The sequence below is a fragment of the Eleutherodactylus coqui genome, chromosome 6 (genome assembly GCF_035609145.1).
Source record: "Eleutherodactylus coqui strain aEleCoq1 chromosome 6, aEleCoq1.hap1, whole genome shotgun sequence".
NCBI classification, from domain to species: domain Eukaryota; kingdom Metazoa; phylum Chordata; class Amphibia; order Anura; family Eleutherodactylidae; genus Eleutherodactylus; species Eleutherodactylus coqui.
This window is the reverse complement of record NC_089842.1, coordinates 233,318,095-233,342,584: the sequence shown is the minus strand read 5'-3', so window position 1 is coordinate 233,342,584 and position 24,490 is coordinate 233,318,095. Positions and strand designations below refer to the sequence as shown.

General features: G+C 44.0%; 1 protein-coding gene across 1 annotated transcript in view; it reads right to left on the bottom strand.

Annotated features, from left to right (window-relative positions):
- CRABP2 (cellular retinoic acid binding protein 2) overlaps positions 1-24,490 on the bottom strand; it is a 36,658-nt gene that overhangs the window by 11,452 nt on the left and 716 nt on the right. Inside the window, exon 2 of the mRNA XM_066609104.1 lies at positions 460-638. Coding sequence (XP_066465201.1) covers positions 460-638 — 179 coding nt within the window. The remainder of the gene's footprint in view (positions 1-459; positions 639-24,490) is intronic.

Here is a 24,490-nt window from a genome sequence, read left to right as displayed (position 1 = left end):
CATTGTAACAGGGCACTGTAATTTGCTTTGTGGCCATGTGAGCTATGTGGCAGCACTGCTGTGCGGGCACTGAGGCTTGGCTTGTTATGGAGGAACGTGGACGCATGAGGCCCTATGGCACCACTAGTGCTGAGCAGTGTGATGGTCATTGTCATGTGATCACTGTGGTTTGACAGCACTGGTCCTGTTATGGGGGCCAGAGGAGCACAATGAGAATTGTTATAGAGACACCTTGGCTAGCTCAGTAATTGGCATTGTTATGGACTCTGTGGGGGTACTGCTAGTGGAGAACTGTGTGTCACTCTGTTATGGGGCCTGATGAATGTAATTGGTGGTAGCATGTTTGTGGATGGCATTGTTATGGGGGCACTAGGGTTGTCATTGCCCTTTTTCCATAATACCTAGTAAGCAAAATCCATCTGTAATCTGACTGGTCCCAGAAGAGGAGCAGATAATTACCTTACATGGACGACCGTCTACCGTCTGCTCCTCAAACTCCTCCCCAATTTTGAAGTTGATCTCGGTGGTGCGGACGGTCGTGGAGGTTTTGATGTAGAAGCACTCATTTTCCTGCTTTATCTCCACAGCCGGTTTCGAGGCTGCAGCCACCGCTATTTTCCTTAGCATGACATTGACACCTGGGAGAAGATATGGGAAAATATTAGTTACAATGGCGCCACCTAGGGCAATAATTAAAAAGAAAATTATCTTTTTTTTTTCATCAATGTTTGATCACCCAAAAACAAGTAAAAAAAATGTACTTTTCTCAATAAAAGGACAGATTAGATTACAAATATATCATTTTGCTTTTGCGGCAGGAAATTGGTGTCGTCAAATGTGCATCAGAAAAGGTCATCCGGAGTCAGCTGATCTGTCAGCTGGCGGGGGGAGACAGAACCCAGACGCTCTTCCTCAGCACAGCTAATTTTATCCCCATTTGTCATAGGGACGTCTGTCAGCGCGGCGAGGGGAATCCTACACCGCGTTACATGAAAGATGGATTCCTGAGATGTCCTGCCACTTGTGGGCAATTAGACTTTCTGCTTCCATGTGCCCTAATTGGCGCAAAGTAGACGGTAAAATAAAAAGTAATCTGAATACATTAATTCATAAAAATACTTAACCCCTTAAGGACACAATTTTTATTTTTTTGTCTTTTCCTCTCCACTTTTTTTGTATCAAAAGTGGAGTGAAATGGGGAAAAAAAACAACACAACTTCGATGTTTTAGGTTTTTTTGGTGGTGGGGGGGTCTTGTTTTTACAGCACACATATTGTGACAAAAATGACGTGCTGCGGTACGGCAGGCTATGTCATCCCCCGCCATCAGCGCTGTATAAGTAAGAGCTGTGATTGGATCGAGCGTCAGCCAATCACAGTCGGTGCTCGATCATTCACAGCCAATCAAGCTGCTTTAGAATTCTCCCTGCTGTCATCTCCCTGCTCGGCTTTCAAATCTCCTGCCGTCAGTGCTGTGTAAGTAAGCACTGTGATTGGATCGAGCGCCAGCTGTGATTGGCTGGCGCTCAAGCCAATCACAGTGCTTACTTACACAGCACTGACAGAGCCAAGCAGAGAGGATGGCGGGGGATGACTGCGGGGAGAATTCAAGCAGCTTGTTGCACAGACGCCGGCTGGGAGGTGAGTATGGAGGTTTTTTTTTTACCTAGTATATACTCAAGTATAGCTCGGCTTATACTCCAGTCAATAAGTTTTCCCAGTTTTTTGTGGTGAAACTTATTGTCATGGCCTTTTACTCGGGTCGGCTAATACTCGAGTATATATGGTATATATAAAAAAAAAATAAAAAAAAATAGATCAATATTTTGTTCCGCCATCTCCTGACCACCATTACTTTTTTCCATTGATGTGCGAGGGCTTGTTTTCTTGTGGGACGTCCTGTGGTTTGTAATATTAACATTTTGGAGTACATATTACTTCTTCATCACTTTTTATATATGTCTCCATAGGGGACCTGAACTTGTGATCGTTTGATCTCCTCATACAGTATAATGCAATACCATAGTATTGCACTATACAGCAGTCTATTAAGATATGCCACAGGCAATTTATGGCAGCCTTGGGGGCCTTCAGGAGACCCTGGACTTTCATGTCAACAGAATGACATCTTGCAGTCTCAATGTGAGGGGATTCCCGAATGTTGATTGGGGGGGATTTAAATGCCACTGTCAGAATTGACAGCATTTAAAGGGTTAATAGACATGATTAGCCTGAACACTAATTGCGGATGTTGCGGGTGAGTGTCAGCTGGCATGTATTGAGCGGGATTGGCTCCCAGTCGTGCTCCATACAAACCCTATAACTGGAGGATGTAACTGTACATCCTTTTGGATGAAGGGGTTAAAAATTGTAAAAAATAATAGTAAAAAATTATTTAAAAATCAGCTATTTTTTGGAATCAGCAATCAGCGAGTAGCCAATAACCAGAATACAGTAAACCAGGTTGTCTCTATGGTGGGTATAGCATGGCCTAAAACTAGCCAAGGACTTACAAATATGGACTTACAAAGGAAACATAAAACCCAAACCGGTATCTGTACAACATTTTATCAAATGTGACCAAGTGGAGACAATGCAATCCATAAATGTCGCCTTTTCTCCTAAATTGCTGGTCTGGGAGCAAAAAGAGAAACCATGCGCCCCTCCACTTGGTTCCCAAAGAAGTCTGGGCTTCTTGGCTTTGATGCAGGGGGTCATGTGTAGTACTTTCCAGCCCCTTACTGGCACTTTGCACCCACTCTTCTGCATGATGCCTCAGGCTGGGTTCACACCTCCGTAATACACGCCGGAACAGAAAAACTGAGTGCCGAATAGAAACGAGCAGCATGGGACGGACCCCACTGAATACAGGGTGTAGTAGAAGAACCATCCAGCGCCATATCCCATTACTGGTGTCCAATAGTGAACTAACACTGGTGTACTTGAATAGGAAGGCGTAGATGTTCTACACGATGGTAGGAACCTTGGGCTCCTGTGCGTCCTGCAACATGGATTTCAGTTTACTGTTGTGGCCCCTGAGATAGAGAGGAAAATCCAATTGTGAAGTTGAAGAGTAACATGTGAGAAGCAGGAATCTGCCTTCTGCATCTCTACGAGTCCCGTGGGACCGCTGCTACGACTGAAGGAAAGCATTTTGGAAGTGGCCTTCTTCTGCTACAATAGATCATCCAGGAAGTCATCCACAGTCGTTGGCAGGAGATTCAGGTAGCGATCCGGGTTGAGAGTCCTTGGGATGAGTATAGCTCCAACAACGGCTCCATAGGAGCAGAAGGAGGCCACTTAGTGTAAGCTTTACTAACTTCAGCCACAGCAGCGCTCCTACGGGACTTAGAGAGATGCGGAAAGTGGATTTCTGCTTCTCACATGTTGCTCTTCAACTTTACAACTTTGGTTCTACTCTCTATCTCTTACAGGGGTCACAACACAAAACTGGAGTCCATTTTCCATGCTCCATACCATAATGTAGGGCATCTGTGCCTTCGTGGTCAAGTACGCTATTGTTTTTTCAGTATTGGACACCAGTAATGAGATATAGCGCTGGTTCTGGCATGCCGGATCGGTGCTGGACCTCTGATGGAGGTTTGAACCTAGTCTTGGGTCCCTTTCACATCTGCGCTAGAGGTCCATTCAAAGCCTTACTTTCAGACGCAGATGAATCGTTGCACATGCTGCGCTATTTCGCCCAGGAAAATTTGGGGCAGCATGCCGGAAGCTGGACAGACCTAATCCTAGTCACTGGGATCCGTCTGGCGCCAGTCAGGTCTGGCATGTGCCGCATCCAGTGGTTCCTCTATTTTTCCTGGTCAGCTCTGTGGGTAGTGGAAGTAAAAGTGCAGTTGTGGAAGGAGCTTAAGATGTCCTCTTGTTCCTTTAAGGCCATATTTCTTGACATGGGCGATAGAAAAATGGCAGCATGTCCCATTTTCATGCGAGTCTCATTTGCTCTCGGCCGTGTAAATACAGCCTTACTGAGCCATACTCTGCATAGGCTCTGTTCACCTCTGTGTGTTCAATGGATCCATCTACAATTCCCTTCAAAAACCGATGCCAAACGGAAACCGAGGCTTCCATTTATTTACTCTTTGATGGATCAGCTGGATGGACGTGTTCAGACACAGAAACATTCCGCTTGCAGCAGTTTGGCATCCGTTTTAATGGATACTTTATTTTTGCATAAATTATCTTTTATACCGGTTTCCTTCTGCGTGAACATGGAAAAGAAACAAATCAAGTAACAGATACAAATGGAAGGATCTCTCCATTCTCCTTTAAGAAAACTGTAAAGTACTTTCCACCAGGCTTTCACTTTTTTCTTTTACAGCAGACTACAGAAATGCGCAAAAACTTTAGTCAAGTGTGTAAAAAATGCTGCAAAGTAACAACGCTTTCAGAAATAGAGGCCTTAAACAAAATGCAAAGTGACTGAAGAAAAGAGAAACCTAAATCACAACAATATTTGGTGTGACGCCCTTCACAACAGCGTCAGTTCTTCTAGGGACACTTGTAGAAAGTCAGGGATTTTGTAGGATTATAGTCAGGTGTATGATTAACGAATTATACCAAACAGCTGATCATTATGATCATTTTCATATGTAGGTTGAAATGCAGTCATTAACAGAAACATCTGTAGGAGGCTTAAATCTGGGTGAGGAACAGCCAAACTTTGCAACCAAGGAGAGGTTGTGGAAGACAGTTTCATGTCACAGGTCGTACAAGACTGAGCAGAGCAACAAGGTAGTTATACTGCATCAGCCAGGTCTCTTCAGGGCAAAGGTTTCACAGCAGACTGGGATTTTAAGATGTGCTGCTCTTTTGAACAAGCACAAAGAAACGGGTGATGTTGAGGACCATTGACTCAATGGTCTGCCAAGGAAACCTAGTGCAGCAGATGACAGACACATCTACTTATTTCCCTTCTAAATTAGAAGATGTCCAGCAATGCCATCAGCTTAGAGTTGGCAGACCAGTATGACCCAGATACACCCATCTACTGTCTGGAGAAGTCTGACCAGAAGTGGTCTTCATGGAAGAAGTGCAGCCGAAAAGCCGAACCTTCCACGTAGAAAAAAGGCCAAGTGACTCAACTATAGACAAAAATATAGGAACTGGGGTGCAGAGAAATGGCAGCAGGTGCTTACTTTGCAGCATTGCCTAAAACCTTTCTACAGTCCTGTACACTTTTCTATCCTTCTGGAGGAACAGAAACTCTGAACCCGGATGTAAACAGAGCTCAAGTCTAAAAAACAAAAACGAGATGAAGAAAGTATTTTAGGAGCAGTTTAGGATGGAAGATGAAGACTTCTACATTCCTTGTCTTGGGACTTGTTGGCCAACCCTTGAGATAAGAATCTGTAAACCTTTTGCAAAAATAGCTGACACGCATGTGTTCTTCCCTTATATCCTTCAGGCAGTGTACTATGTGTACTATGCAAATAAGCCAGGCCCATGCTGGAATGAGAATCGGCGCTTGTCATTGTGGAAATACGTTAAATAATGTTACATAAATCCCTCTTTTCTTTATGATGAATGCTGAACGTCACTAATGGGCTAAAGGAAAGTATGGAAGATGGATGACCCAACATTCCTACTTGACAGCAAAAAACGTCCTTCAAGGCATTTCTACAAAAACATTCACCTGAGGCGTCATGACACCTTAATTATCTGGGAAGATCAAATGTGCCATTCAAGTGACTGCAGAGGCCAATTTCAAAAAGAACCCAAAGTTTAAAAAAATTCTGGTTTTATAAAAAATCTGAATTTGATTGGTTGCTGTGGATGAAACCAGTTTTCCTATAACCCCTCCATTCCCCATTATGACCTGGACTAGTGATGGGCAAACTTTTGAGAAGTTCGGTTCAGCTGATTCATTGAACTTTTGTAAAATTCCGGTTTGGTCCAAATTAGTTTAAACCGAACTAGAAGTTCACCAAAACCCCTAAAACTGGTGTACAACACTGTCTAAGAGCCATAAGAACAGTCTGAGAGTGTTATACAAGGCTTTTATGGCTCTTAGACAGTGTTATACACCGATGTTCGGGACTAGTGTTGAGCAAACTGAACCAGTAGAACTCTGTTTAGGGTAGACCTTTGCTAAAAGCTTGGTATAGGCTCATGCCATACCAAATTTTTAGCAAAGTTCGACCCGAAACAGGATTCTACTGGTTTGGTTTGGTCAACCCAAATCTGAACAATAATCGTGAAGGGAGCCATATCCTATGACTATCGATGTTAGACGATAAGATATTTTTGGTCTTCTTGGAAAAGAGAACTCGGTATACTTGGACATACACAATAATAGACAAATGAGGAGCATTGAGAAGACGATTACATGGAACTTGACTGGAGAAATGTTGTTAGCTAAGCCCCGGCAGGAATGACTCGGGTGTCTTGTGAGGCCTTCACCTTCTGACAAGATACCAAGTTCAGGGCAAGCATATGATTTCCCCGTTTCGGGAAGGAACGTCACATCTCTGTAAAAGAGACAAGTATGATCCAGCTCAGTAAAGAATATAATAGACAGAGCTGTCATTTCCTCACATGAGACCCATCTTGTTTGGAATGAATGAAGAATAAAGTCCTTGTTTGCTCGGGGCCTTGGCTGCCGATGGAGGTAACATTGGCAGGAACTGAGCCCCGGCCCCTCCCTGATTAAATCAAATCTTCTCCCATCATAGGTGGCCTGTGATAACCCTTACATTAACACTTAGGACGAAATGTTCTCAGGACCTTCATTCTACAGTTTGATTTGGGGTCCAAATGATATGATATGGGGTACAGCCACAACCTATGTACCTCCTGTAGCTGATCCCTAGTTATAAGAGGGGAAACAGAAGAGTTAAAGGTAATTTCCTGCCAATTTCTATTGATGACCTAGCCTTAGGATAGGTCATAAATAGTTGATTAGCTGAGATCCACCACTCGGGACCTCGATCGATCAGTGCCTATTGTCATTGGCAAAACACACAGGGTAGGGAGCAGAAGCAGATCGTTCCAACCCCTGTCTTGTGGCCAGCTCTGATAATTGCAGACACAGCTCTTTTTTTATGGGAGCTGTGCCTGCAATTACCAGCGTTGGCCACTATGCAGGGGTCGGAGCTATCTATCTCTGTTCTGTAGCCTGTGTTTTGCTGGTGATAGCGAGCGTCCAAACAGCTGATCGGTCGAGGTCCTGAGCAGTGGACCCCAGGTAATTACCTACTGATGACCTATCCCTAACGATTGCCTGGAAAACCCCTTTATTGCAAGTGAAATTAAAAGGGTTTTCCCGCCAATAGACAATATTTCCTATTCAGAAGATAGGAGATAACTAACTGATTATTGGGGAGTCTGACTGCTGGGACCCTCACCAATCAAAAAGTCACGAAGAACCTGAATAAATGGACTGATGGTCATGAATGTGCACCGCTGCTCTGTTCATTTGAACATGGATCCCAAAGATCCCGGCATAAATAGAGTGATGGTCAAACATAAGATGTGCACCACCACTCCATTCGAGTAGGACTGCCAGAGACAAGCGCTAGAGCTCCGTTATCTCTAACAGTCTCACCGAAATGAATGGAATCTAGGTGCACATGTTTGACCATCTCTCCATTTATGCAGAATCTTTGGCACCCCTGTTCCAGTAATTGGTGCGGGTCCCACTATTCGCTTATTGATGGGATAACTTCTATTGGTGGGACAACACCTTGAATTTCAACTGCATTAACTCTTCTGAGACCCGGACCTGACTGGGGCCCAAATAAGGTTGCCACTCGATCGGTAATTAAATGGCAGGAATGGCCTTTCCACATTTTTTACTGGCCATGTTAATCTCCCGTTTGGCTGTCACTGCTGTAATCAGAAGCTAGGACCCCTGATATCTCCCTCCCCACTGAGGCCACTACTGGGGGCACTAATACTATTGGGGTGACCACGGCTGAGGGCGCTATTACTATTGGTGCCATGGCTGGGGGCACTAGTACTATTGGGGTCTTGACTCGAGGCACTATTACTATTGGGGGGGACTTATTGCTTTTGTGGCCATTGCTTGGGTCGTTGTTACAATTGGGGCCACTCCACTACGGTGGGCACTTATACTATTGGGGCCACTACTAGGGGCACTATTACTACTTGGGGCATTATTACTATTGGTGCCCTTATTAGGGGCACTGTTAGTATTGGGGACACTACTGTAGCACTATTACTATTGAGGCCACTACTGGGGGTGATGTTACTTCTTGGGCCAATACTGAGGGCGCTGTTACTATTGGGGCCACTGAGGAGGTCATAATTAATAGTTGTGAATATCGGAAGTAACAATATACATTGTGATAAGCCATGCTCCTAATCAAACCCCCTTTTACCTCAGCTGGTATTTTTTTGTGCAAAAGGTCCAACCCTAAATCCAAAAACATCCTTCTGTCATATGAGAAGACCAATACTACAAATAATGCATGATAGTTATAGGGCCTGGTTACAGGTTTTTTTATTGGGGCTCCTATATGGGTAGGCTGAGTTGCCACTTTAGAGCCTGGAAAAGGAGGGTGGTAAGCCCTTGTCAGCTGTAGTGACAGAGATGCCCCTGGTTTTTGCCAGTCTTTCCTAGAAACTGATGGAAGATGAAGACTTCAGGACCTCTTTCCACTGATAGATTTTTCACTATAGTGGGAAATGCTCCTTAAAAGGCGTCTCATAGAAACTTCTGACAATAGACTTGCTAAATTCCGCTTCTTATTTTAAACAATGATATTGAGTTACAAAGTAACTTTTCTAGCCGAGGTGTTAAATACTTTGTAAATCAGACACTGGAAACTCTTCGAATATGACAGGAGAAGACTGGTTCTCATTCCAGGCCTGCTGTACTCCACGCTTTGATCTTTCTATAGGCCGTAGAAAAGCATAAGGCTGTAAAGTCTTAAGGAGATTTACACAATCCTCATAGACAATAGAGAAGGCACTAAAACTCCAGAGCTGTTTTCTGCTTGTGAATCAAAGTGCGCCCATCTAACAGCCATAAAAATTACGGTGGTCTATTGGCTTTTTTGTTGGATGTAAAAAATTAACTGCTCAATGTCCAAAGGTTAAACGAAGGTTGAAGGAAGTGATCAAAATGGCTCGTTACAATTCGGAAGGGTCAAGACAACAGGGTTGATTTCTAATTGAGGGTCATAGGTACTTCTAATAAGTCCAATCGTAGACCAGGGAGGCCAACTATCTCATTTCTTGAGGGCAGCTTGACCCTCATCCTGTCACCAAAATTGTGATGCGCCCTTTCCTTTTCCTAAGTCCAATAGTATTTATACTCTTCGCAAAGAAACAATCCCGCTCCTAGAAGAAGTTATCATTTTGCAGCAGACCCCGTCCTGCAGTTCCATCTCAGGCAGATCTGTAAATGATGAGTTGTGGTGGTTAGATGGACGGTCTTCTCACCGGAGGACCTAAAAGTGGTTCCCCCTTGGTCTATAAGAGGCTCTCGGAGGCTCCTTGTGTGTAGTGGCCTCTTCTTCCGCTTGTGTAGGGTTTGTTGACCACTAGACGCCTCTACGACGCAGAGAAGAGATTTCACCCCTTTACCAGAGTCTGAGAGGGGCGCATTGTACAACCTTTGAAACTTGCCGTTGCCTCCATTTGCAGTGGCGTCGTGAGTGACGAAACTGGATGCTATGGAGGGGAACCGGGTTGTCTTCAGGTTCTAGGAGATGGATTCATTTTGGCAATGAGTGTAAAACGTAGATAGGGTCATTTGATGGAAGCCATCGAGTCATGTTGAATTAGGAGTCATCAGACTCTGCCACATCTACTGTACTTTCTTAAGCTCTATGCAAATAAGGAAGATGGAACATTACCTCTGCATCGCCACCTATTGGATGGCAGCATTCCTGCAAATTAATGTCCGATAATTTATACGAGTCTTTGAAACAATGATTGGGAATTGCAAACCAAGCCAGAATCCATACACAGACAGCTGTTTCAGGGCTTTTGTCCCTCATCAGTGTGCAGTAGGTTTCTGGCTTGGCTAGTTAGAGGTCTATGACTTGAGTCGGGGGGGAGGGGGGTATCATCACTCCTTAAAGAGAGCACCTAGAAGGTGCGTGAGGAGACTTATAAGGCCATGCAAGCTCCTCTGGAAAATATATGCAAATAAGGAAGATGGAATAATACCTCTGCAGACAACTGGTAAGACCCTCAGCTTTTAACCCCTTAGTGACCGCAATAGCCCTTTTACTGACTTCACTAATTGGCTTTAAACCTGCACATACATCTTAGTAAGGCAGTCGCTTGGCTGACTGACAGCCAGGCTCCTGCTCTAACTGCAGGGAATTGAGAAACCTCAGACTTTGGCAGTTTAACCCCTTACGTTCCACAATCAATAGCAACTGCAGCATGTGAGCAGATGACAAAGGGAGGGGGTATTTTCTATCATCCACTGATATTCCACAGTGCGATCGCAAGGTACCAATGAGAGACCTGACAAAGCTCTCCATGTCTGCCAGGTAATGTCCCATTTAGACAGGACGATAGTCGTCTAAATGACTGCAGCAGCGCAGATGTCCCCACTAAGTTGTTAGCACTCATGCAGTGCACCTAAACAAGCAGATCGACGCCGGGTTCTCGCTCAACGCTTTATATTCTATGTGAAGCGCTGAGTGGGGAGGGTTTACATTTAGTGTCAGCGATCCAGTGTGCTGTAAGCGAATAGTGTATGATGGCTGCGCATTTAGATGCGTTTGCACGAATTTTTGTACAATAATCATCCCGTGTAAATGGTTCTTAACTCAACCTATTAGACCCGGTCTCATGCAGGGTCTAATAGGCTGCTGTGATAGGATTAGTAGAATGCAGTACATAAGTAGTGCAGTGTACTGTGCTAGCGATCAAACAATCACAACTTCAAGTCTCCTTTAGGGCCTAAAGTAAAACTATTCTGGGTTTTAGGATGCGGCGCTGCAGATTCAATTGGTTTTACTTTTAAATGTACTTTTATTGTGCAAAAGTAGTAAAAATTAAAAAAAAAACCATCTCTACTAACTTTGGTGTTGCAGTAATCGTGCTGATCAGATAAGAAAGTTATCAGGTTATAATTACCGAATGGCGAACGCTGTATAAACAAAACCCAAAAACAATAGCGGAATTTCTGGTGTGTGTGGTGGTGAGTGGGGGGTGGGGGGTGGGGGGGGGTGGATTCCATCCATTCCCCAAAAATGTCATAAAAGTTCTATAACACATTATATGTACCCCAGAGTGCGGCCATTGAATATATAAGCCGTCCCACAAAGAACAAGCCCTCATACAGCGATGCCAATGAGTTCTGGCTCTTGCAATGTGATGATGAAAATCCATTGGTCCTTAAGGCACAGAATAGGCTGGTCACTAAGTACAATAATTAGTTAGTTTCCACTAGCCATGGGCACCAGACTTTTTTGGATACCCCTAGTTGCTTCGATTTAGCTAGATTCTCCCACCACACTAGCACTTTCCAACAACTCCGGGCCCCTACAATGTCCGCATCCCTCCCGGCCCAACAATTAAATCCTATTAATTCCCCCCCACAGTTGGAGCCGCCTGCGGTGAAAAATCAGAATGATTTTCTCTCACTGAAGGACGTAAAAGAAGTTCTGTGTCAGGTTCGCAACCCCAAGCGTCTTCCCTCCAGCTGGCCGAGCCGTCCTGGTCGAGAGCCAAGATTCTGCCAGCGGCCTGGCTGTCCAATGTCTATGGAAACCCCAGGGAGCGTGGAGGGTGGAGGTGGGGAGAATGCAGAGGGACAACTCATGTCACCGCACCTGTTGTGTGCGGCCCTACTAAATACTAGTGGGATTTAACGCATTAACCCCATCACCACCAACATGCAATTGGGATTAACCGTTGGATTCCGAAATGTTAAGGAAAAAGAAACTTGGCGCATGGGTGGCGATGCCAGTTGGCGCTTCTCTCTTGGCCCAGATGTGTTGGGACGACTGTAGCTGGATAGGAGATAGCCACAAGGACGATTCTGTAGAGTAAAATTTAGTCTCCATTGTACAAGCAGCTCCAAAAAGGATACGGCAAAATTGGAGATCAACATTCTCTATAGTCACACACTTGTTTTCTCAGGTTTCTAGTATTACCGACCGCATAGGAGGGCGATATGGAAATCACACTCCATTCACTGTCATTATATCACCATCATCATTAGAAATAGCTTGCATGCTCCACATGGTACCGAATGCAGATCAGCTCCTCCTCCTTCCTCCCTCTCACAGCACAGCAATCTCTGCATACATCACAAAGCATGCTCTCCCATAACAAGCAACCACAATTCCTTTCTCTATGGTGTGACATAAAGTAATCAGAGGTGGTCTTGCTGCGTGGGCCATCGGTGCCTCCTCATTAGTAGCCATAGACATCCATTGTCCCCTCTGTGCAACGGACCCTTCACTCTCTCTCCAGCTGTCAGTGCCACCCAGCTTTCCCATCCCCAACCTATGTTGGTATTTCCCAGGCTATTTTAACTCCTTTCCACCACAGGACATAAATTTACATCCTGTGGGTTGGAAGCACTAACAGCCGTCCTCCCCCTGTTAACCCCTTAAATGCCGCGATCAATGTTAATCACACAGAGAAGGTGTTCCCTCTGTGATGTCATTGGCCCTCCATTATGTAAAAGCGGAGGGCTGATGCATTACCATGCCAACTGGAAGAGAGACAATGGTGTCCAGCTCTGCCATGGCTTATGATCGCTAATAACAGCGATAATATATTGCAGTACAGAAGTACTGCAGTGTATTATTATAACTCCACAGGTTCAAGTCTCATACAGTGACATAAAAAACAACATTAAGAAAAATCTTTTTTGTGCACTTTCCCCTTAAGTTCCAATAAGTTAAGTTGCGCAATAAGTTCCATTAAGTTCTGTAAAGGTGCTACTAGTTTTCACTAGTCTCCTGGTTTTGACCCTTGATTGTGTGCCCAGCTTTCCCAAATTTTACTTGTCCTGACCTCAGCTTGACTATGATTTTCTTCAGTGCTGGCCCTGACCCTTTGCCCATCTCACTGTTTTGCATGAACTCCTCCTGTCCATTATACCAACTACATCTTTGCCTGTCCAACTGGCACTTTGCTACGAGGCCTCTGATCTGTTGTCGGCTGGCACTGCACCGCGAGTACGCTTGGGCCAGGGGAATCCTGCAGTGAAAGATACCTCAAAAGGGGGTAAGATGAAAATCATGGGTTCCCTAGATGCTGCCCTCAGGAGTAGCCCAAAGTCACATTGGTCAGTGACGCCGTGGGTCCACATCCGTTGCGTGACATTGACTATAGAGCTCAAAGTATAGTAGAATATTAAAAAATGCTATCACATGTTATCGAATAACGTCCATATCACGGAGGAACAATGGAGGTGAACCATCATCTGTAATACGATCAAAGCTGGAAAATGTTCCCTGGTGTTAATGACAAAATGCTTCTCTACAGCGACGCCGGGCAGGGAAGTGTAGGTTTCCATATTAAATGGCTCTGTTGATATTTTATTCATCACGTGAAGAAGGACAGGCTGGTAAGCTTATGGGCCTTGAGGAACGTCAAGATCGGTGACCCACATCCATGGACATCAGGTCCTAGTAGCAGATAATTATTACATGGTCTGAACCCCCAAATGGTCCGAGGTCATAAAAACAAAAACATTTTGATAGATATGTGACAATTTGCCCAATTAGTAAATGGTACAACACAATACGGGAAAGACAGGCTCCACCTAGATTAGGCCATCTGTACGGTGACAAGTCAAAGCTGAACTTAATGAGACTGTTGGATCCACGTTTGACCAGAAAGATGCCCAGTTGGCCAATGACGGCTCTACGGGAACGAGCTATCGCATTAACGATCATTCGTCCCAACAAAGCCGATCATTTGCCAGATGTGAACAGCAGTGAACAACCACCAATTGAATGACTTGTCGGTCAGCGCTCGTTACAGAGGAGTAATCCTCATCCTGTTTAAATGGACCAAAAAGGGGTTTGGGATTACCGCCGATCAACTGATTGAAGAGGCCACAGTCTTCAGGTGGCCTTTTCTCAGGCCTGTGACGTCACTTAAATCAGTCACATGGCCTAAGAGGACATTCATCCCATTCAAATGAATGGGACTAAGCTGCAATACCGGGCACTGCCTCTATACAATGTACAGTGCTATGCCCAGTATGGGATGAAGTGACTTACCCAAGCGTTGCTGTCACTTGAATCAGCTTGATCAGCAGGGATCCCCAAGGATAAGTTATCAATAGTTTACCCCTGGAAAAACCCTTTAAAGGAGTTGTCCAAGACTTTTACTACTGATAAGCTATCCTCAGCATAGGTCATCAGTAGTAATCAGGCGACGTCCACAGCTTGCCAATCAGATGATCACTGGGCCCGCTGTCAGTGCGGACAGCACTTGATGAAGATAGCACTGTCTGTACTGCAGTGGTCTTGGTTGGTACTGCAAGCAAAGCTCCTATTCAATTCAGTGCAATACCAACCTGGGGAGCTGCAAAGATACAGAATGCCCCACACCCCCTTCCAGTCGATAAGGAACAGATGGTTGACGTCAAAGATTTTTCATGTTATCTGTACATTATGGAGTCTGTAGCCCCATCCTAATTTTCATTTGCCCGCTCAGAACTGGCATTGCTCCCCATCCGAGGACTGTCAGCTCAGTAGGAGTGCTCCCCAAAGGTCTGGAATTAAAAGACCTGAAATTAAAGGGTTTGCCTGGAGAGTAATAACGTTTACACGCTTGGTGAAGACATCTTGGCACCCTGGTGAGATCCAGGCTAGGCCTGTAGAAGGTTGAGCGTGGAGCTGTGCCAGCCTCACATTTCTGCACCCTCCGGGGTATTTGACAATGTGTAGAACAGACAAACCAGAACCCAAGATCAGAGGCTTCTCATAATCCTCAGTCACCGGGGTCCCCGCCAGCTCCGAAAATCCTATTAAAATAAAACTACAACGCGCTTTGATATCTTTAATACTTTACTGGGCTCTTTAAATCTCCTGAACATATACTGAAGCCGAGTCCTGGCCGATTTCCTAGAATAATTGGTTTAGCGCTGCAGGTAGAGAAGGGGTTAAGCAAAATTTTAAATATTTAAAGAGACAGAAGAAATTCAGGGAGCAGATCCATATCTGCACCTATTGTCAAACCAATCCCTCCCTTAGAGGTTGTCGGATGGAACGTTCTCTGCGTGATTGTAACATTGATACGAGGGATTACAATATCAGAGCAAAAGGAGAATGTATTATGGGGAACTGACCCCTTGTAGGGAGGCTCTACTACCCTGTTGTACCGCCTCTAGCTTGGATACAAGATGAGATACAGGAGGGCATGGAGGCTCTAGTACCCTGTTGTACCACCTCTAGCTTGGATACAAGATGTGATACAGGTGGGCATGGAGGCTCTACTACCCTGTTGTACCACCTCTAGCTTGGATACAAGATGTGATATGGGTGGGCATGGAGGCTCTACTACCCTGTTGTACCGCCTCTAGCTTGGATACAAGATGTGATACAGGTGGGCATGGAGGCTCTACTACCCTGTTGTACCGCCTCTAGCTTGGATACAAGATGTGATATGGGTGGGCATGGAGGATCTAGTACCCTGTTGTATCACCTCTAGCTTGGATACAAGATGTGATACGGGTGGGTATGGAGGCTCTAGTACCCTGTTGTACCGCCTCTAGCTTGGATACAAGATGTGATACAGGTGGGCATGGAGGCTCTACTACCCTGTTGTACCACCTCTAGCTTGGATACAAGATGTGATACTGGTGGGCATGGAGGCTCTACTACCCTGTTGTACCACCTCTAGCTTGGATACAAGATGAGATACAGGTGGGCATGGAGGCTCTACTACCCTGTTGTACCGCCTCTAGCTTGGATACAAGATGTGATACGGGCGGGCATGGAGGTTCTAGTACCTGGTTGTACCACCTCTAGCTTGGATACAAGATGTGATACAGGAGGGCATGGAGGCTCTACTACCCTGTTGTACCGCCTCTAGCTTGGATACAAGATGTGATACGGGTGGGAGTGGAGGCTCCAGTACCCTGTTTGTACCGCCTCTAGCTTGGATACAAGATGTTATACAGGCGGGCATGAAGGCTCTAGTAACCTGTTGTACCGCCTCTAGCTTGGATATAAGATGTGATAGAGGTGGGCATGGAGGCTCTAGTACCCCGTTGTTCCACCTGTAGCTTGGACACAAGATGTGATACAGGCGGGCATGGAGGCTCTAGTATCCTGTTGTACTGCCTATAGCTTGGATACAAGATGTGATATAGGTGGGCATGGAGGCTCTAGTACCCTGTTGTACTGCCTATAGCTTGGATACAAGATGTGATACGGATGGGCATGGAGGCTCTAGTACCCTGCTGCCCACTGCAGCGGGTGTGACATCATCATCAGTGGTCAGAGAAGGGAGTTGAAGTGCCAGTTTCATTTCCTGCTCCTCTCTTGGTCAGGACGCTACCTCCTGTCCTGACCAGGAAGTGTAGGCACAGGGCACCGCTCCCCCTGCTTCTCCTCTGACCACTGATGAAGCCATCCAGCCCGATGCACTGCCATCAGACCGGACGATCAGATGATAACCGAGGATCCTGAGAGCTGAATCCCCAACAGTCAACTATTGAGGATTCTCCTGAAGATTGGTCATTTATCGTATTTGCCTCTAAGGGTCGCCCCATTATCGTTTCCTGGCCATGAATATAATCAGTGAGTGGGAAGAGTGTGACCATCGTGGTAATAAAAAAGGGGTCATATGTCATAGACCACCAATGCTGCTGAGACACATGTATGACCGCCGATGCTGCTGAGACACATGTATGACCACCAATGCTGCTGAGACACATGTATGACCGCCGATGCTGCTGAGACACATGTATGACCGCCCCAATGACATCATGACATCCCGTTATACCAGATCATAGAGGCCGGAGAGGGTGCAAACCGGTTTACACCCCCCACCCCCACACAATGTAGAGAGCGGGCGTGTCCGCGAAATAATGGGAACGATGTCAATGTGTTATATGCAACCTTATCCCCAACCAGGAGCAGAGGGAACTATATATGAGGAGCCTCCAGTCTGTATATAACGAGAGGCGAGGAGCCTCCTGTCTGTATATAAAGAAAGGCGAGGAGCCTCCTGTCTGTATATAGGGAGAGGCGAGGAGCCTCCTGCCTGTATATAACGAGAGGCGAGGAGCCTCCTGTCTGTATATAACGAGAGGCGAGGAGCCTCCTGTCTGTATATAACGAGAGGTGAGGAGCCTCCTGTCTGTATATAGGGAGAGACGAGAAGCCACCTGTCTGTATATAAGGAGAGGCGAGGAGCCTCCTGTCTGTATATAACGAGAGCTGAGGAGCCTCCTGTCTGTATATAACGAGAGGCGAGGAGCCTCCTGTCTGTATATAACGAGAGGTGAGGAGCCTCCTGTCTGTATATAGGGAGAGACGAGAAGCCACCTGTCTGTATATAAGGAGAGGCGAGGAGCCTCCTGTCTGTATATAACGAGAGCTGAGGAGCCTCCTGTCTGTATATAACGAGAGGTGAGGAGCCTCCTGTCTGTATATAGGGAGAGACGAGAAGCCACCTGTCTGTATATAAGGAGAGACGAGGAGCCACCTGTCTGTATATAAGGAGAGGCGAGGAGCCTCCTGTCTGTATAAAAGGAGAGGTGAGGAGCCTCCTGTCTGTATATAGGGAGAGGCGAGGAGCCTCTTGTCTGTATATAAGGAAAAGTGAGGAGCCTTCTGTCTGTATATAATGAGAGGTATGGAGCCTCTTGTCTGCATACAGGGAGAGGCGAGGAGCCTCCTGTCTGTATATAACGAGAGGTCAGGAGCCTCCTGTCTGTATATAACGAGAGGTCAGGAGCCACCTGTCTGTATATAACGAGAGGTCAGGAGCCTCCTGTCTGTATATAACGAGAGGTCAGGAGCCTCCTGTCTGTATATAACGAGAGGTCAGGAGCCTCCTGTCTGTATATAACGAGAGGTAAGGAGCCTCCTGTCTGTATATAACGAGAGGTAAGGAGCCTCCTGTCTGTATATATAACGAGAGGTGAGGAGCCTCCTGTCTGTATATAAGGAGAGACGAGGAGCCTCCTGTCTGTATATAACGAGAGGTGAGGAGCCTCCTGTCTGTATATAAGGAGAGGCGAGGAGCCTCCTGTCTGTATATAACGAGAGGTGAGGGGCTACATGTCTGTATATAACGAGAGGTGAGGAGCCTCCTGTCTGTATATAACGAGAGGTGAGGAGCTTCTTGTCTGAATATAACAAGACGTGAGGAGCCTCCTGTCTGTATATAAGGAGAGGTGACGAGCCTCCTGTCTGTATATAAGGAGAGGTGACGAGCCTCCTGCCTGTATATAACGAGAGATGGGAAGCCTCTTGTCTGAATATAACAAGACGTGAGGAGCCTCCTGCCTGTATATAAGGAGAGGTGACGAGCCTCCTGCCTGTATATAAGGAGAGGTGACGAGCCTCCTGCCTGTATATAAGGAGAGGTGACGAGCCTCCTGCCTATATATAAGGAGAGGTGACGAGCCTCCTGCCTGTATATAAGGAGAGGTGACGAGCCTCCTGCCTATATATAAGGAGAGGTGACGAGCCTCCTGCCTATATATAAGGAGAGGTGACGAGCCTCCTGCCTGTATATAAGGAGAGGTGACGAGCCTCCTGCCTCTATATAAGGAGAGGTGACGAGCCTCCTGCCTGTATATAAGAAGAGATGACGAGCCTCCTGCCTGTATATAAGGAGAGGTGACGAGCCTCCTGCCTCTATATAAGGAGAGGTGACGAGCCTCCTGCCTCTATATAAGGAGAGGTGACAAGCCTCCTGCCTGTATATAAGGAGAGGTGACGAGCCTCCTGCCTGTATATAGGGGGAGAGTGTATATTGGGAAGATGAGATGTGCTTTTCTGTGTGGTATAACGGGGTATTAGGAGAATTGGGGAATGATCCTTCACAGATTGACTAGAGGGACAATATGAATAGTTCTTCCCTGTGTATAAAGACCAAGACATGATATAGGTATAGTGACACAAGGCTAAGATGTGCTTCCTGTCTTGTACCTGTGTATTAGAGCAATCTATGATTGTTCCCAGCAAGAGAAACCAAGTAATCTTGTAGATATGATAGCTTTTAATGGCTAACAAAAATACATGATGTTATAGCGAGCTTGTGAACCTCTCGGGCTCTTCGTCAGGCTTCGTTTAGCCTGAAGAAGAACCCTGCGTTGGTTCACAAGCTCGCTATAACATCAAGTATTTTTGTTAGCCATTAAAAGCTATCATATCTACAAGATTACTTGGTTTCTCTTGCTGAGAACAATCACATTTCACTCTACTGGCGACACCGGACCAAACCTCTGTTATCATTAGAACACTCTATGAGATAGTCATCCTGATATCTGAAGACCTGCAGGATACACCATATCTTCACATCCAATATACTTGTGTATTATACATAATTATCTCTGATATCTGGGTATTGGGATGCTATATGAGAGACTGATCCCAAATACCTGTTTATAAGGACAGCATATGAGATACCCCATTAACAAGATAAAACATTCACCCAATAGCTGTGTATTAGGACATGATATGAGATATTAATTCCCATTACCTAAATGAATAACGATACATAAGATAATAGCCTCCGATACCTGTATATTAGAATTACATACCCAACATGACTCCCCAATAACTGTGTATAAGGACGAGATATGAAAAAATTATCCCCAATAGATCTTGCCCCATCTTTCGACCGACATATGCTGGCGACTCCCATAGGCTTCTATGGGAGCTGTTGATAAAGGGAGGCGGAGGGAGTTTAGCAGCGTCTAGTGCTGGAAAAACATGACAGGTGCCTCTGTAGAGCCATTAGAAGCAATGCCGAGGATTCCTGCCGACAGAGGGATTTCCGGGCTGTGGCGTATATATACGGCTCGTGTGAGTGGGTGAGAAAACGCGACCTGCCCGCAGCTATTGTTCATTCACGCGATTTTCGCCCACGATGCGGCCAGCGTGACGACTCCTCATGTGAATGAGGCCATAGAATAATATATGAGATATGAAAACCCAATGACTGCATATAAGGACGAGATATTAGCCTGTAATTCCCAATATATGGGCAGTTTATGAGATCCACTAGATTGATGGGTATGAAATAAAGTATTAATCCCCGATACCCGTATATTAGGATGTGAGACCAGATATTTATCCCTAATAACTGTATATTAGGACAAGCGACAAGCTATAAACCCCTATTAGTCCACTATATCTGTGTGTAAGGACAAGATACAAAACATGAATCCCTACTAGTCTACTATATCTATATCTGTGTATAAGATACAGTGGACTAATAGGGATTCATATCTCGTATCTTGTCCTAATACAGAGATATTGTGGACTAATAGGGATTAATGTTTTGTATCTTGTCCTTATACACAGATATAGTGGGCTAATAGGGATTCATGCATTGTATCTTGTCCTAATACACAGATATAGTGGACTAATAGGGAGAGGACAGGGATGTATCGCAGTATCGCGGTGTATTGCACCGATGGCTCGTTAGTTACAGATATCAGGGTTAAATATCGCTCACTTTGTGGCTTTACGTATTTCTTAATATATCAATGAGGATTATCACAGATAACAGGGATGAATAGCTCATATCTTGTCTTAATACGCAGTTATTGATGATTAATATGTTGTATCTTGTCCTAATACACAGATATAGTGGACTGTGGACTAATAGGGATTTATATCTTGTCCTAATATACAGATATGGTAGACTAATAGAGATTCATGTCCTGTATCGGTGTATTGGTCCACTCTATCTGTGTATAAGGACAAGATACGAGACATGGATCCATATTAGTCCACTATATCTGTGTATAAGGACACTATACAAGACATGAATCCCTATTAGTCCACTATATCTGTGTATAAGGACAATATACAAAACATTAATCCCTATTAATCCACTATATCTGTGTATAAGGACAAGATACGAGACATGAATCCCTATAAGTCCACTGTATCTGTGTATAAGGACAAGATACGAGACATGGATCCATATTAGTCCACTATATCTGTGTATAAGGACAATATAAAAGACATGGATCTCTATTAGTCCACTATATCTGTGTATAAGGACAAGATACGAGACATGGATCCCTATGAGTCCACTATATCTGTGTATAAGGACAAGATACGAGACATGGATCCGTATTAGTCCACTATATCTGTGTATAAGGACAATATACCAGACATGAATCCCTATTAGTCCACTATATCTGTGTATAAGGACAATATACCAGACATGAATCCCTATTAGTCCACTATATCTGTGTATAAGGACAATATACAAAAAATTAATCCCTATTAATCCACTATATCTGTGTATAAGGACAAGATACGAGACATGGATCCCTATGAGTCCACTATATCTGTGTATAAGGACAAGATACGAGACATGGATCCATATTAGTCCACTATATCTGTGTATAAGGACAATATAAAAGACATGAATCTCTATTAGTCCACTATATCTGTGTATAAGGACAAGATATGAGACATGGATCCCTATGAGTCCACTATATCTGTGTATAAGGACAAGATACGAGACATGGATCCGTATTAGTCCACTATATCTGTGTATAAGGACAATATACAAGACGTGAATCCCTATTAATCCACTACATCTGTTTATAAGGACAAGATATGAGACATGAATCCCTATTAATTCGCTATATCTGTCTATAAGGACAAGATACAAGAAACAAATCCCTATTAGTCTACTATATCTTTGTATAAGGACAAGATACAAGACATGAATCCCTATTAATTCGCTATATCTGTCTATAAGGACAAGATACAAGACATGAATCCCTATTAGTCCACTATATCTTTGTATAAGGATAAGATACAAGAAACAAATCCCTACTAGTCCACTATATCTGTGTATAAGGACAAGATACGAGACATGGATCCCTATTAATCCACTATATCTGTCTATAGGGACAAGATACAAGAAACAAATCCCTATTAGTCCACTATATCTTTGTATAAGGATAAGATACAAGAAACAAATCCCTATTAGTCCACTATATCTGTGTATAAGGACAAGATACAGGACATGAATCTCTATTAGTTTACCATATCTGTATATTAGGAGAATATATAAATCCCTATTAGTCCACTCTATCTGTGTATAAGGACAACATACGAGACATGCATCCCTATTAGTCCACTCTATTGGTGTATAAGGACAAGTTACGAGACATGGATCCCTATTAGTCCACTATATCTGTGTATAAGGACAAGATACAGGACATGAATCTCTATTAGTCTACCATATCTGTATATTAGGACAATATATAAATCCCTATTAGTCCATAATATCCATGTATTAGGATAAGATACAACATATTGATCATCAATAACTGTGTATTAAGACAATATATGAGCCATTCATCCCTGTTATCTGTGTATAAGACAAGATCCTAGACAGCCTTCCCCAATATCTGTCTATTAGGACAAGATTAAATATCAGTATAATCCTCATTGATATATTAAGAAATACGTAAAGCCACAAAGTGAGAGATATTTAACCCTGATATCTGTGTATTAGGATATTATCTGTGTATTAGGATATTATCTGTGTATTAGGATATTATCTGTGTATTAGTTCAGCATGTGATATCTGTGGATTGATACAAATTCTAATCCTTTGCAGGAAAGCGCTAATCTACATAATCACAGATACTTGTGTATTAGGATGGTACAAGATATTATTCACATATTGCCTGTGTATTGGGATCAGATAGCAGTGTATAAGGGGGAGATATGATCTCCAATACCTGTGTATTAGGGCGATACAAGTTATAACTCCTCACATGAGCCCCCAATTTCCTCTGTTCTATGATCACATTTTCAGATAATAATTTCTGATATCTGCGTATTAGGATGATATACAACATAATTCCTTATGTAAAGCCCCAGTTCTCTGTGTATTAGGATGATCTGCAATCAGAGATGAACCCCCTAATCTCTGCACAGTGGGATGATATAACACACAATTCTTCACATGAACCCCCAACTGCCTGTGTATTAGGAGGATCTCTAATCCCCAAACCCCCAAATATCTGCATATTAGGATTAACTCTAATCTCATATTTGTGTAACCGGCTCATATGTCATCTATGAACACTTGATATCTGTGTAGTAGGATGAACTCTAATTTCTCCACCCCAGATATCAGTGTGTTAGGCTCAGATCTTATATAGGAACCCCTGATATCTGTGTATAAGGATGAGATCTGTAATACAGTATCTGTATATTGAAACAATATAACACATAAACTCGCTGATATCTGTGTATTAGGATTGTACAAGACATAAAACAATACATGAAACCCCAATAGCCCGTGTATTAGGATGAGCTGTAATTTCCTAACCCCTGATATCTGTGTATTAGGCTTAGATTCTGTCTATTAACCCTTGTAATCTGTGTATAAGGATGCGATATAACCTCCAATATCTGTACACCGAAATGATATAAGGCATAATTCTTCATAAAGATCTCCAATTGCCTGTGTATTTGAACGATCTGTAATCACATAGCTGCCAATGTCTGTGTATTAGGACGGACTGCAATCTCATAGCCCCTGATATCTGTGTATTAGGACGGACTGCAATCTCATAGCCCCTGATATCTGTGTATTAGGACAGACTGTAATCACATAGCCGCCAATGTCTGTGTATTAGGACGGACTGCAATCTCATAGCCCCTGATATCTGTGTATTAGGACGTACTGTAATCTCATAGCTCCTGATATCTGTGCATTAGGACGTACTGTAATCTCATAGCTCCTGATATCTGTGCATTAGGACAGACTGTAATCTCATAGCTCCTGATATCTGTGTATTAGGACAGACTGTAATCTCATAGCCCCTGATATCTGTGTATTAGGACGGACTGTAATCTCATAGCCCCTGATATCTGTGTATTAGGACAGACTGTAATCTCATAGCCCCTGATATCTGTGTATTAGGACGGACTGTAATCTCATTGCCCCTGATATCTGTATATTAGGACATCACATAACCTCTGTATTAGGACAGACTGTAATCTCATATCTGCCAATATCTGTGTATTAGGACGTACTGTAATCTCATAGCCCCTGATATCTGTGCATTAGGACAGACTGTAATCTCATATCTGCCAATATCTGTGTATTAGGACGGACTGTAATCTCATAGCTGCCAATATCTGTGTATTAGGACAGACTGTAATCTCATAGCCCCTGATATCTGTGTATTAGGACATCACATAACCTCTGTATTAGGACAGACTGTAATCTCATATCTGCCAATACCTGTGTATTAGGACAGACTGTAATCTCATAGCCCCAGATATCTGTGTATTAGGATGGACAGTAATCTCATAGCCCCTGATATCTGTGTATTA